The sequence below is a fragment of the Hylobates moloch genome, unplaced genomic scaffold (assembly GCF_009828535.3).
Source record: "Hylobates moloch isolate HMO894 unplaced genomic scaffold, HMol_V3 SCAFFOLD_1, whole genome shotgun sequence".
Taxonomy (NCBI): Eukaryota; Metazoa; Chordata; class Mammalia; order Primates; family Hylobatidae; genus Hylobates; species Hylobates moloch.
In genome coordinates this window covers 155,279,532-155,294,801 of record NW_026652276.1, presented here as the reverse complement: position 1 = coordinate 155,294,801, position 15,270 = coordinate 155,279,532, and the positions used below count along the sequence as shown (strand labels likewise).

The window sequence follows — 15,270 nt, the reverse complement described above, 5'->3', positions numbered from 1 at the left end:
GCAGCAATCAAAACACAAGTGCATTTTTCACTTCTAAAATGTTTTCATCACAGTTGATTTAGACATCGAAGTAACCTATTCCAAACTGAATATTAATAATAAGCTTTCACAAACACACATAAATACATGCAAACACACACACATACACACATGCCCAAAAAATAGAAGTTAGGTTACTTTTAATTTGATAAAAATATAATGAATTATCATCCTAATTAACTTTAGCTGTCATTTGACTAGCTAGTATTACTTTATTAGTGTTACGTAATACTGAAACTTTTTTATCCAGCCAAGTCATATTTAAATAGATGTTAATTAACTTTCTTAAATGAGCCTATTCTGTATGAGGAATGCTTATTAAAATAAACAGTCTCTTTTGAAAATGCTTCAGGTTGGTAATTGAATGGCTTAAGAAAAAAATCTACATAAAAAGGAATTCTACATTTTAAAAAAATTTTATATAAAAAAGAATACAATATACAGAATTAAAGTTTCTTTTTATTAGTTTAATACTATTCTTCAAAAACAGACATTTGGCTGAATAAAATTTATGTTGTATTATGAAGAGCATAAAAATCTGATAATTGTGCCTGTTATAAAAATGTATGCAGTTTGACATTCAACTGTTTTCTAACAACTCTCTTCTGTACACCAATAATTAACCTTATTACGAATGCACTCTATCCCCACTACCAAACAAAATCAAACAAATTAAGAATTTTTTCAAGTTTTAACTGATGCCTATTCGATCAGCCTATATTGCAAGGAGAACTTTTTTCTCTTCATATTGCTGTAATATCTGATACTGTGGGTAACAACTTTAAAGTTAGCAAACAGCAAATCAGCAAATCTTAATTCTGTGACATGCTAGTTGTGCAACTTTGGTTAAGTTACTGAACCTCTTCGAATTGAATTTTACTTATCAGTTTACTAGTGAAAATACAGGTTTTTTGGTGAGGATTAAATGAAACAGTCTAAACACAATGCCAGCTACTCAAGAAATGTTCCTTATTTTCTTCTTTCCAGTCCTTTACTCACCAACCCTTGTCTTTCAAGTCATCCACAAAAAAGTACTTGTCATTACAATGCTCAGTTTAATATCTTTACTTCTAATGAAGTCTACTAGAGAGGCAAAGAAACAGCTAAAATCTGTACATTAGCATCCTCTCAGCTATTAACACAACATATTTTGTTGACACTGCAGAAAAAAATGTTCTAAAAGTTTCATAAATTACGAGGCAAAGGGTGTGCTTTCAAATAAGTCTTCATACCAAAAAAATTACAAGTGTTTTAAATATATATTTAATATATATATGTTGCATAATATATATATGCTGTTGCAAGTACACAGATTCAAATCCTGCACATTTTTCCCATTATATCCTTGTTTTGGTTTTCCCTCAGAATTAACAGCTAAACAGATATAACTATTGAGATGCAAATATATCAACCACAACAATTACTGGGCTTTTAAAAAGCCAACATTTACAGGAATCTAATAAAAATATAATATCCCTTTACAGGAAAAGTTAAAAATAGCTGGTGAGTAACAAAAGTATATTTGTAACTGAATATGATGGTATGAATGTCCTAAAGGTCTTTTGTTTGTTTTTGTAGTATCATAAGAAGATTTGCAACTTTATAATATATGTCACTGCAAGAGCAGCACAGAATCATTGATGGGTGTGTGATGTGTGCTGGAATATGTGAGGAAAAAAGGGCCAAATTTTAGGGGTAGAATAACCTAGAAGTTGTATCTCGCAAATATACAGAAAACAGCTGCACAATAACAACCTGTAAAGAGTAAGAATAAGAACTCTTATTTCTGTTCTAACTCCTTAACATACTGAATAAATACTTCACACTTATTCCTGAACATATTACAGAATTTTAACAAAAAACATGACTCATGTTTTCACAGAAGCTAATCTTAAGAAACTGAATAGACCAAATGAAGCAGCATGCTACTTAAATAGACAAAGGCTTAAGTATACATCTAATTTCAAGTTAGAGTAAATGGAAAGCAGTTAACTAAAAACACAAGTTGGATCTAGGCAAGGAAAATATGACAAAGTATTGCCACACTTGTATCATACATTTTCTTTTTTCTTCAATTCAGGGGAATACTGTGAAGGAGCAAACTGAAGCTGCCTGAAAATTTGCAGCAAGCCATACCAACTCCAAAGTTGAAAATTAACAATAGAGGTCAACCTAAAAAAGCAATGTTTTTGCCACTACTATCTATTATAAACTGTGCTTGATATAATCACCTTTGGGGAATGAAAATGTTTCCCCACACTATGTAATTAAAGATGAAGGGGAAGAGGAGGAAAGGAGAAAGGGAGAAAGTATATACCAAAAGACCAATAAAATGCTTTCAAGGAGATTAAGCATGTGGATTTTATTGGGAATAGCTGGAGCGGCTCTATCAGTTCATTGCACATTAATAGACAAGTTGCCATCAAGTCTCAGGATCTCGGCTTTAAAAGGGCAGTATCTGCACTCTCAGCTATTTGTTTTACCTAGATTATTATTCAAAGTTGTTTTACTGTTTTCTCTCTTTTTGCAACGTATCAATACATATTATCAGAAAGAAATTCATAAAAATATTAATCATGACCTATATGTCACAAACTCACCAATTCTCCTTTTTAATTTTAATACTTTTCTTAACTAATATTGCCTTAGGGATGGGTAATTTTAAATATAGCTTGCCTTTATGTTATGCTTATTTTTAACTTTCAAATGAAATAATAATCATTACTTAAGAAAAAGTAAGCGATGAAAAAGTTTCCAAGGTTGGCTGCAGGGAAGCGAAAGCCCTCCTATTCTTACAAACTATGTGCCTATTGGGTTTTCTTTTAAAGCTAAGGAAAAAGTGGAAGAATTACAAATAAAACAAACGTCAAGTATAAAAGGGGTTAATATTTAATTAAAACCAGTTCTATCCACTGTAACAATGACCTGGAGCCAAACAAGGCGGAAGATGTATGAGTCATTCTTTCTGCCCGTGAATGAGACAGCTGATCTCCTCAGCAATTCCTCAAGACAAGCAGGCAGAACTGGAGTTCTGCCTCCATTCACAAAAACACAGTCCAGCATATGAGCCATGTGGCCCAACCACAATCTTTTCATGTCACACCCTTCCAGGGAGCTAAAGCAAGTAAACTTGGACTTGCAATATAAACACACCAATTTTATTGCTGTCTCAGAGCTCAGATCCATTAAAGGAACACATTTAAATAAATGACAAGTTTACAAAATTACATATATACATACATATATATATATATATACACAAATACATACATACACATATCCCATCCTGCTTTACAAAGTAACTTGTTACAGAAACTTGCATGTATAAAACTAAGGAAGAAAAAAGGAAAAGACACAAAGATGCAAAGAAGGTTTCAAGAAAGGGAAAAGAAAAACCATTACAGAAATGCCTGATTTTTCTTGCCTATTATCCAAGTATTTTTATCATAAGAATACTGTAGATGTTTGCTGAACTTTGTAGCATTTCTCTTTGAATCAAAGAGTTAGAAACAAATTTCTTGTGAGAAATTTAAATTTTATTTCAAATAAGAAGTAAAAAAAGAAAAATCCACCTTCCTACAGTGGTATGCTGTTTAATCCTAAATTGAAGCTACAGGCCATGGAACAAAATAATCATGAGTCCACTAAGCTTGGTTTTATACCACATCCACTTTTAACATTAAAATGATTGTGCAAATGTAGAAGCATTAATTATGCAGAAGTATAAACATATTTAAACATACAAAAAAAGGAGGCAACTTTCCAATGACAAAAACACCTTTAATACTTGATTATGGCATTATTTCCATATTTCTCTATTCTTACTATAACAGTAAAGTTTTAGTTGTTGTGAGTGTCAAATCAGCTTAAATTCCTAACTAAAATTGACCTGCAGTAACTTGAAAACTTAAAGGAAGCTCAGAGCCAACTAGCTGTTGTTTCTAGCCAAATATTTTCTCTAATGCTACAGAGGTCTGACTCTATTTTTTTTATTATAACATTATACACAAGTCAAAGGGAATAAAGTTATACTACAAAAGGTAACAAACTGCACATTTCCTATAACTGAAATAGAAAAGCTTAGCAATATTTTATTTATTAGGATCCTCTGGAAAAACTACACTATACTATACCAAATCCTATTTTTCTATTTTTAAAAAAATTTTTCTATTTTGTAAATAAAACATGGATGAAAAAACATTTATGCAATTCCAATGAATGTTTAGAAATAAAATATACTTACTCTACCTGCTGTCTTTAAGTCAAACTCAAATGAGAAGTCTTTCTCTCATATTTTAGATTATTTTCTAGTACAACAAAAAGAGGGGTGATAGCCCATCCTCTCCCCGCCCACACACACATGAAATTATTGTTGTTCAATTATAAGAAATTATATGGACTTCTCTAATTCAATGCTTAATTCTAAATTCATGTTTTATGTAAGCCACATAAAATAATATAGTTTTTAAACCTTTAATCCTTATTGCACCAAGTGGGGGAAAATAATTCATGAGCACATAACCAATTTTATGTTCCATTAAAAAATGTAGGATTTCTGAAAAATAAAAATGAGTGTATTATGACTACTGTATATTGTGGATGACATTACACATAGTGAGTAACAATAGCACATATTACTTAAGAAACATCACATAATGATTTTGAATATAAATTTAGCATCAGCCATTAAAGCGAATTGAGGGGAAAGTAATGACATCTCTGCTTTTAAGTCAACCTGACTGTTGTTTGAAGGTCACGTAAAACCAAGAGGAAAAAATCCTTATTTGTATGATGTAATAACCTTTGCTGTAGAAAGGTTGTTCTTGGAGATAAAACTCCTACTCGAAGTGTGGCGGCAGCACTAAACTTGACTCAATACAAAACCACTGAAAAACATTTTACCCTGAAGACAGAGAATATTGTTGATGAAAGTGAACCTGAAAGAACATCTAGACCCGAAACAAAATAACAGTCAAGACAGCAGCTATACATTTACATCAGATATATACTGAAAATTATTATTTCCCTTTAAGTTGTGTTAGTAGGTGAGCTTTAAGAAGCAAGTTTGGAAGAATGCAATCCTTTCTTAATTTTTTACATCTTTCTATTTTTGTTCTGGATACACAAGAGGTTCCATTTTAACTATGACTTTCAGGTTGTTAAGAATAAGACATCACCATGATGTTGATAGGATTGATATTTAAACTCATTATTTCATGGAATCAAATAATTGCAATTGCCTTTCTGTCAGTAGCAGTCTAATTCAAAAGACAAAGAATCAATAAAGAATTGCACATAGTAAAATTATAACATAAAGTGACTATGGCAACATTTTAAAATTGGCATATTCCCTGACTTTTTTTTTTTTAACTACTGTGGTCACTGAAAACATTAACTTTTCAGTTTTCTTCAGAATAAGATAATTGTTTTAAATTGCGTTTAGATGTTAAAAAAAAAAAAAACCTTCAAATTGCAGTGTTAGTTCTTGGGAAATGATATTAATGTAAAGTTATATTCTCCACCAACATATTTAAATCTCTGTATGGGAATTAACTTTCTTGGTAGAATGCAAGTGTATTTTTACAGAGGACTTTACTGAACTGAAAATACTGGTCCCATCCCCACCCTCAAACACTACTGCCTTATCTATTCCAACTTCCCCTTAGAAATAAAACAAATTTTATAATCCATAATAATTTACCCATGAGTAATCCATATGTTGCATTTGGGGTAAAATTTATGAAAAGTCTTACAGAAAAAAACAAACTAAACATGTTAAGATATCATTTCACAAATATTTGAGGACTTTTATAATTTTTCAAAAACAATTATCATATGACATATGACAACTAACTTGACTCTTATGTCTAATAAGGTTTTTAGACCTGTTTAACTTCCCAGTGGAATTCTAACTCATGGAAGAAACTTGGTTAACTGCCAATGATCTTTTTTAAAAGGGTCAAGATGTCTTAAAATTCCGTGGTCACTTTCTTGGCCATGGAGCATTATGAAAAGAAATATGTAAACGGTTCATAGTCTGCCAATTTGGCAATGTTTTAATTTCTGGATGTCCAGAAAGACATAAATGGACACATCGCACTACAAATAAACTAGGGTAATTTGGGCACTCTTCTTAGCTAATACTGTTCAAGACGTGGGATAAGTCAAGTTAAAATATCAGTGCAAAATAATATATTTAAGTTCTCAAAACAAAAAAAAAGTGGAGTCTAGAAATAAGAAGTTAAAAAGATCTCTTTTCTCACTATTAGATTTTAAACATCACATTAACAACTTTTTGCTTACATCATGATTAGGTAAATTAATGTAAACTATTTTGAAAATGCTTAAATTATTCTAAAATGAAATCTTATCCATAGTTTGTAAATAGTAGTCCACCTGGGAATTCATATAAAACACTCATGATTAATTCCTGACCTTAATTGAAATTATAATTCTTTTCTAAGTAAAGGTCCACGTTCTTCCAAATACATTGATCATTTTCTAGGTTTATTTTTTGTAGTGCTAAATCTTCAGGTTTGATTTACAGGTATGTTAATAATCCCGGAGAAAGACTATTCCCTGCAGAGTTTTAAAAGATAAATTTGGGTAAATTATTGCAATCACTTATCTGAGCTACAAGACACAAAACAAGTCAAAAGTTAAAAAAAAAAAAAAAAGGACTGAAACTCATTATAAAATTGTTAAGAGTCTGTCACAGATTCCACATTTTAAAATTCCAGGAACAGAGTTGCTATGCACATTCAAAATCTGCCAGCAAGTGCACTGACTTGGAATCAATGAGATTTAAACATCTAAGAACCAACAAACCTTCCAGAACAATTAAAATAGATATTTTAAGTTATTTTGGAGAAGCAAATAAATTCTCTCATAAAGGTAATGTTCTCACAACCTTTGACTTTGCAAAACTAATAGGCGTAAGTTAATACAAGAATCTCCATGCAAATTTTCCTTGAAAAACTTGTATTTGAATATGATTTATGTTACAATAAAAAGTAATCTATTGCAGTAAGTTTCATTTACACAGACTAGCAAAATGATCCTTAAATATAGCCAAAACTTTCAGTAAGTCTTACCTTCATTAACATATAAATACAATCATCCTTTCAAAGGACTATTAGGAAAGCTATTTAACTTTAAAGATTGATAAAGATTGAAAAAGCTCTTTGGAGAACTAGACTATCAGCAAAACAAAGAAACTTATTTTACATGCTAACAGCAACTTGATCAAGTGCATTCAAGACCACCGATAAAACACATCAGTCTGCCTAAAAGTAGCTACAGCAACACCTGGGTTCCATTTAAAGAGACCCACTCTCTCCTTTTTAACCATCTTAAAATCTGTTCCAAAATTTGCATGTTTCCCATATAATGTGAACACACAAATAATACCGTTATACACTCAATGCTTAAATAGCTATAATTTTTCTCTTTGTATTTCCCACAAAACACACCATAAGATTAATATTTCACATTTTTATGCCAAATCCAAAAGAAAAATTTCAAATTATGAATGCCAACAAAAGTCCCTCAATATTAGGCATTTTTGAAGTTGTATAAAGCTTTATGAAGCAATCTCATTTTCCTATAAAGTTGCATACAATAAAAGATATAACAGATTGCACCACAAAATTTTAACAAAAAATAATTCAAAATAAAAGTAATGCCTTTAAATGTATCCTTGCTCTATTAAATAAATCCTAATAAAACTGACAAAATAGCAAAGGTCAATTTCAACAAACATCACATGAATAGTAACACATGGAAAACATTTTTAAAATCCTCATATCTCCCATTTATTTTAAACCCATAGATTTCCTAAGTATTAGATACACACCTAACGTTCTGTGTTGTGAACAAGGTGGAAAGAAGACACTTGCACTTAAATCTTGAAGCATCCCGTCCTGATGAACCCAGAGAAACTAATTTCTGCCATCAGAAAAGTCCTCCACCAGAACACCAAATAATGATATGCGCTGCTCTAAAGGAAACAGCAAGCCAGCCGGGTTCTGGCTCTAGGAGGTCTCTGGAGGTACAATAATATAAACCTGATCAATTGCAATTAAAATCTGAACAGAGGCTTAGAACTTGAAGTCTTGGTGCATTAGTTCTTGCCAAAAGCAGATGTGATTGTGAGCTGGAAGCAATTTCTCCTGGTAATTTGTGATGACACTGGGTAGTACAGCCCCAGAGTCCCCAAAGACAAACTCATCAGAGGCTCTAATGTATGCATGACACATGAGGTGGCTCTTTTAGAGCTCAATTAATTGGGCTGAATATTAAGACAGCAAGTTCAGGACTTCTTTTTTTTCTCCTTCTAGAGTTGCTTTTCCCCCCTTTTAAAGCAAATTTTGCCTTACCTTCTGCAAGCCATGTTTCCTGTAATTGACTTAGATCTTGAAAGAGTTCTAAAAAACAAGTCAAAGACATAAACGTAAGATTTGCAAATCTTTAGTCTTCATTAAATGGAAATGTTTGTCATGAAATTGGTATTAAATATAAATTTAATTTCAAGAGACGCAGTCAACATAAAAATAAAAAAAGAGGCATAACTTAAATATCTCAATAATACTGCCTACTTTTCATGCCTATTAAGCAACTCTTTAAGAAATTATTTTAGTCAACTAAAGAATAAAGTCAGTCATCTTTTCTTCTTCCTTTTTAACAAACAGCTTAATAAATAAGCTCAGGGATACCAGAATTCACAAAAAGGCTGAGGTGAATGTGTGTCTATTCACTGAAATCTTTCTTAAATATATTTAACTCTTGCTAAAATAGTAGTAGGGGGAAGATTAGAAAGACTGAAAAGCATTTTATTTATATCTTCTGAATCTTACATAAAAAATATAATGGTACATGGTACAACTGTCAAAGTATTATGTTTTCAACTTAAATACCTCAAAACTAAAAGAAATCACTTCAAATACAAGTTTTTAGAGGAAAATTTCTACATTAATAGGTTTATAAAAGTCAGAAAGATAATTCTTTGGCACCAGGTTATCATCAAGTTCAAAACTATATGGTCATGTTAGGGAGAGAGGGAGGTATTTAAATAGTAGGAAGATTTGAGGAAGTTTCAGAATTCAGTATATCTAATTAAAATTGCCAACTAAACTTTGATACTTAAATCTAAGTATATTAAGTTTATTATGAATGTCCTCATATGGCTAAAATAATTTGTAATATATTGACTTCCTAGCAACAGTTCATAAAAAGAATCTGCAAACTAATTTCCCAAATAATTATTAAGGAGGCCGTAAGTATGATTCAGTGAACATATTATGGTCAATAAACAAGGTATTATGACCTCACAATTTAGTCATCAAAATCACCCTTGAAAATTCTGTTAATAGTAGATGGTTTTAGTGTAAAGGAGGTGGGAAACCAAACAATCACTAATACTGTTTAACTTGTAATAAAGGAGAAAGAAAAAAGTAAGCAGTGTACATAGCTGCTGAATTTGTCTCACTGTATTGGGTATTTTTAAATTGTTATCTTAGTGAAGGGGGTGAGTTATATGCCATATGGACAAAGGTATTTAAACACAAAACAATGATTAAAAGAAGGTTGTCATTGAGAAGTTTTTATTTCCTTCTTTCATTAGTTTGTGATAGGACCATAAAATAGTCTCCCATGCAAACTGCCACATTGTGTAAATTTTTCCAAGTTAAAGTCTTAGTTAAATTCAGTAATTTCAAAGTTTATTATTTTTAAGATAAGACTGAAGTGCTCCTTTTCTTTTAGCAGGGTGGAGAGTGTAGGTAAAAAAATGGGGATTCAGCCCAAAATCAAACCTCACCTTCTGAATCATGAGCCAGATCTCTGTTAATGAATTTTCTTTTCCTGACATTTGTTGGTTTCTCGTTACAATTTCTCCCACGCTGACTCTACAAAGGGAAAGATAAAATGCTTTAAAAGAATGTAAACCTCAGATCACACACACATGCACACGCGCACACACACACACACACACACACAGACATGCATACATAAGTCTAATGGATCTTCTCTCTGAATAGAAAAATAAAAGTCCATAGTATCAACTCTAATATTCACTTTCTCACTTATTTGACAGTGAAAGCTTATGTTAAGCAGGCAGGGAGAGTTGCCTCCCAGTGCCGATCTTAGCACATTACTATTTATCAGTCATATATTCATGGTATCTCAGCATCAAAACAACCTTAAGCATTTACACTTAAAGTTGTTTTTAGGCTGGTTCAATGCTAGATTAAAACAGTGGATTTTATTCTCTCTTGGACAGCCCCTCCTCCCCACCCCACCCCCACAAAAAAAAAAGCAAAAAGAGTAGAGAAATGAAAGAAAAAAAAAAGAGAAAATGAGAAAAAAAAAAAAGAAACAAAAACACCCCATATAAACAAAAAGTGTCAGCATTTGTCTCAACTTCATTCTTTTCAATGTGGCAGACAAACCCAGCCAAAAACTTTGAGTGCAGCAGCTGCTGCTGCCCTCCATCTCCTCTTCCACTCATCTTGGGCACTTTAATCAGAAAAAGGGGTCTTAAAAACAAAACTATGCCTTATCCAAATCACTGAAAGGTAAGCTCATTTTGAAGACTGGGCTTCTAGAAGCAGAGTCGCCCTACAGTGGCAACAAAGCAGATAAGTATCTGCAATCCCAACCCCCGTGCCCCCTCCCTTCTCATTTTCTCCCTCTCCCCACCCCCGACGGAGTCAAGTTTATAAACAGCAACTTTCAAACTGATCACTCACATTGGTGACCATGTAAGGCACTTGCTGGTCATAAAATCCATCCATGCTGCTGCTCTTCGCAAATCTCAGCTCAGTATTTTATATTTTGAGCATTTAGCTGGAGATTTCCTCAGGATCTGGACTTCTATCAACCTAGAGGGGAACAAGATGGCTTTTAGGCTTAAAAAAAAAATCATGAATGAAGCTCTTGAATTTGCATAGCTAATTACCCTCCGACAGTCCCATTCACAAAAATAACCCTCCCTACACCGCCTCCTTCACCTGGATCCAAAGAGAGCCAAGAGAGTTCACAATTTACATATTTTCGGTAGTAGCAAAAATCCGAACAAGAGGCGATGTATATATTTACACTCTCGATGTTTCCCTGCGCGGTCGGTGTACCCCGGGCAGCTCTGATTCGCAAACGTGTGCAAAACTAGCAATGGCGATCAACGAGACTTGCTTTGCACCTAACGGGACTAAAGAGACGGAGACACCTCTTTCATCAGGATAGTTTTTGCGACCCACAACCATGCAATTATCTGGAGAGACATAAAAAGTTGTTGGAAAGACCCACCTGAAGGCCACGCTAGGCGAAAGGCTGCAAAAACTTCCCTCCAAATTTAATAAAAACATTAATTATAGCGCAGCACTTCCCCCTTGGAAGCCGAAAGCGCCTCTGACAGAGCTCAATTCGGTGGTTTTTCCTCTACTTCTCCTCCAGGGGCCTCCAATCCAAACTGATGGATCGCTGCCTCCCATTGGCTCCGCGTCTCTTTCACAAGATCAGATTTCGGGCTGTCAATCAGGCGGCTTGCTGCCCCTTCCCGCCGGTCTCCCTCGCCCCTCTGCCCTAGGGGGTGCTCGGCCGGTAGGCGCAGGGTCCTCAGCCTGGAAGCGCCACGGAGAGACTCGATTTCCTCTGCAACCCGCTGCTTATTGTTAAGGCGCCTGGGGATACTGAAACCGTGTGTTTCGACTCGCCAGTTCCCATTATTGGAGTGTTAGGTCCACTATGGGGCTGGTTTCCTTAAAGCACTGTTGTGCGGTTCTGGTATACACTTAGAGGCGCGCTCCACAAAGCCGGTACCACCTCATTCAGCCGCCCTTCCCTCAGGATCTCCAACCCCTCTACTCTTGCCCTGACTAGGAGCTCACCTCGCTGTCTATCCTCATTCTCACTAAGCTTTTGGCCCAATTTATTTTTCCGTTTTTCAAAACCCACCATCACCATTATGGTTTATCAAAACATTTTTTTAACAGTCATCCTCAACTAAAATTAGATACTATCGTTCGTGGGACAGAAACATGAAGAATCTATAAGGAAGGCGCCTAGGAGATGCAGAATTGCTGATTAGCAGAGGTTGTGACGGGAGGACAACAGAGCAAGCTGGGTGAAAAAGTATAAGTCAAAATTGTCCCTGCGTGTGCACTGGGAAAAGGTACTTCCAGTCCACTGTGGCTGTGGGGAGTAGGAGGGAGGGCTTGGGGTTGCTCGTATATCCTAGGACCCGCACGTTTCCTGAGCTTTTGTTATGTATACACGGAGGCGGAGGGTGTCACTTACTGTACTTGACGCTTTCACTTCCTCTCTAGCTTTTAAACAGCCAGAGCCCAGGGTTGGGGGCGAGCGGTGAGATGGCTCGGGTTTCAAGGACAATAACTAGGACGTTAAGAAGTGAGTGCTGCATCTCTGAAGCCACTTGCCCTGATCCTCCTATGGGACTCAGAACAGTAAAGCGTCACTTTAAGGAGCCAGTGTCCAGCAGGGGACGGGAGGCCGCGGGGATAGGACCAGGGACTCAATGCTGTTGAAATTCATTTGTGACCAGAACTAGTGACCAAAAGACGTTTCCGGCAGCTGTTGCGCCCGTTAGGAAACGTGCTGCAGTTCTCAATTTCTATTTGAAAGTTTCCTTCCTTAAATAGAACGTTGTGGAGACACATTAAAATGGAGTGTAAGAGCGCACAGCACTCAACCCCGGACCTGGGCAGGAGAAAGATCTATTTAAAAAACAAGCAAACAAACAAAATCAACACTTATTACTGGGAAAACAGCCAATAACTATGGACAGCAAAGACAGACCCCGCGCATTCCCTGAAACTACTAAATCGGAGTTCACAACGCGCGCACCTACAAGCATTTTGAGCGGGAACTGCATTCTAACCCCGGCCAAGGAGAGATTCCAGGAAGAGCCTGGGCCCCGAGGCTGGGACAGTGAAGCTCGTGGGTACTATCTGAGGGTGCAACCAAGCAGGGGGTCAATAACAAGGGTGCTCCACCACCCTGCACTCCTGGAATAACCCAGCGCCTGTAATCTGAGCAACAGTTTCCAAAGACCTCTGCAGCCGGAGCCTGACGGGTATCCAGGGTAACCGCGAGGGGGCGGAGCTTCGGGTTAGGTCCCGGCGAGGTTCTTCCCGCAGCCAATAACGAGCCGTAAATCCCCAGCCCATTGTTGTTTATTGCTGACCCCTCAGCGCTCCGCTAGGAGATTGGCCGCTTTAGGGAAGGGGGCGGAGTCCCGCCCGCCCCAACAGCCACCTTTCGTCTCCATTCACAAAATTCCGGCCCTTCTTGGTCACGTGGTGGGGGGCGTGGAGGGGTAGAGGAAATGACACAACAAAGGCCCAAGTATCCCAAACCACAAAACTTTTTTCAGCTCGCTGCCTCCTCTTTGTCCTGTCCCTGAAACAGATACTAGATGAGGAAAAAGAGGTTGGGATCTGGGAGTAATAACAAGAGAGAAAAAAATTAAGACCGAAATTAAAGGAAGGCTCACATGGGGATAATTCCGGCGTGCACTGCTTAGACAGCTTTTGCACTAGAGGAAAGAAAGAATTGCGAGTGGGGAGAAAGTCTTAAGGACTGGGATCTTTTGCTTGCTGTTTCAAGTCATTGCTTTTAAAGGTGCAAACTGTTCGACTGTAGATGGATTTCAGTTTTTTAACTTAACATTCTGTAATTTTCATTTCTACCTTTTTTTTGTATCCCACAGTGTCTTGTTAGTTTTTTAAAGCTTTTATTTATTATTATTATTATTATTATATATTTTTAGGAATATTGATGGTTTTCGCTGGCTGATAGTTTCCATTTCCAAAGACTTCTCACTCCTTCCCAGGCCCCCATAAGCTCTGCGCCCCTTCTCCCTCCCTTTAGTGGACTGGCACTCTCAGGCGCTGCGCTGTTAGCCTCAGATTTTACTACGTATTGCGGTGGCTTCATATTTTCCCTTTTGAGTTCTTTAAACGAACTCATATCTTTTAACTCTTTCATCTTCATAGTAACTGAAAACGATATTCTCGTGTGAATAAGCAGCTAGTCTCGCTACAGCTCGGTTTACTTGAAACAGCCTAAAATTTTGAGAGAAATGTGTCCCTCTTGCCCGTGAACGATTGAACCACGCTCTTTTCTTTCTCCCACTTTCTCTTCTGTCCTTTCTCTGCATTGATACTTAATGAAACACTATCTCTTCTGTCCTTTCTGTGCCTTGTGAGCCACTAGTTTCTAGGTTGGCAGTTGTTTATCTTCTATGCTTGGCACTGGGAAAAACCGATAGACCAGTTGCTGAAGACAGTGGAAGGGCTGAAAATTTGTTTTTCAGAAAATGTAAGATCTTGGAAAATATCTGCAAAGGCAGCTGTTCTGTCTACAAGACAGGAACATAAAAAGCTGGACAAAGTTTCCACTACTTTTTGAGAATGTATTTAAAAAATCAGTTTAGTAAATGCCAGTCCTTTTGAACGGAAAATTTCATTTTGGCAGGATTTCAGGCATAGAATGGCAGAGCAGAGGCCAAGAAGCTTTGACATTTATTTACTTGTATTTTGAAATCCCATTTGGATTTTGAAATAAGAGTTCTTGAGAGAAAGCTACCCCCCTCCAAAAAAAAGTCCATTTTTGAGTTTCGAAAGTTTTTAGGTTGCATGTAAAACTGTTTAAATTTTTATATTTCCCTTGTTGTTATTTAATAAAGTAAAATAATATTCATTAGTGACTTCTCTACAGTTAACTTACTATGGCATTATGCTGAAAATGCATGTTGTTAAAGAAAGTGAATTTCTAAAAGCAGTTACAGAAAGGAAACAAGCTAAAATGGCGCTGCTTGTTTTAAATGGTTGCTATAATTAAAATCAAATGAAGTTTGCTCAAAATTGAGTAGAGTATTAAGTAAAACAGTAACTTTTAAAATTTGTTGTATTAAAACAGTATGTAAGGGAAATTGTTAAAGATCTAGTTTGCACAGAGTTACATCAAATAGATAAGAAAAAGATATAAAATTAAACAGCAAAATTGGCCAAGAAAATGAACAAGTGAAAATAATTCCAAAGGAAAACATAGAGTCCTCACAGGAGGGTGAAAGATAATCAGTGACTTTATGAACACTGTATGTGAGGACTAGCAGAAATTTGGGAGGAGGGTGGAGCCTGGGAAGAAGGTAAGGGTATCAAGGAAACTGATACTATGTAGATGTACCCTCTCTCACTCTCAATACTGCCATTT

General features: G+C 35.7%; 1 protein-coding gene across 11 annotated transcripts in view; it reads right to left on the bottom strand.

Moving 5' to 3' along the window:
• Positions 1-12,459, bottom strand: part of ETV1 (ETS variant transcription factor 1) — a 97,575-nt gene extending 85,116 nt beyond the window's left edge. For 3 of the 11 annotated variants that reach the window (XM_058446812.1, XM_032760307.2, XM_058446841.1), the window contains exons 1-3: positions 10,460-10,582; positions 9,857-9,944; positions 8,418-8,465 (exon numbers count right to left, since the gene is read on the bottom strand). In XM_058446812.1, coding sequence (XP_058302795.1) covers positions 8,418-8,465; positions 9,857-9,944; positions 10,460-10,546 — 223 coding nt within the window. In that variant the 5' untranslated portion in view covers positions 10,547-10,582. The other 8 variants (XM_058446818.1, XM_058446820.1, XM_058446847.1 and 5 more) reach the window with 8 other exon arrangements.
• Positions 12,460-15,270: the final 2,811 nt, after the last annotated feature.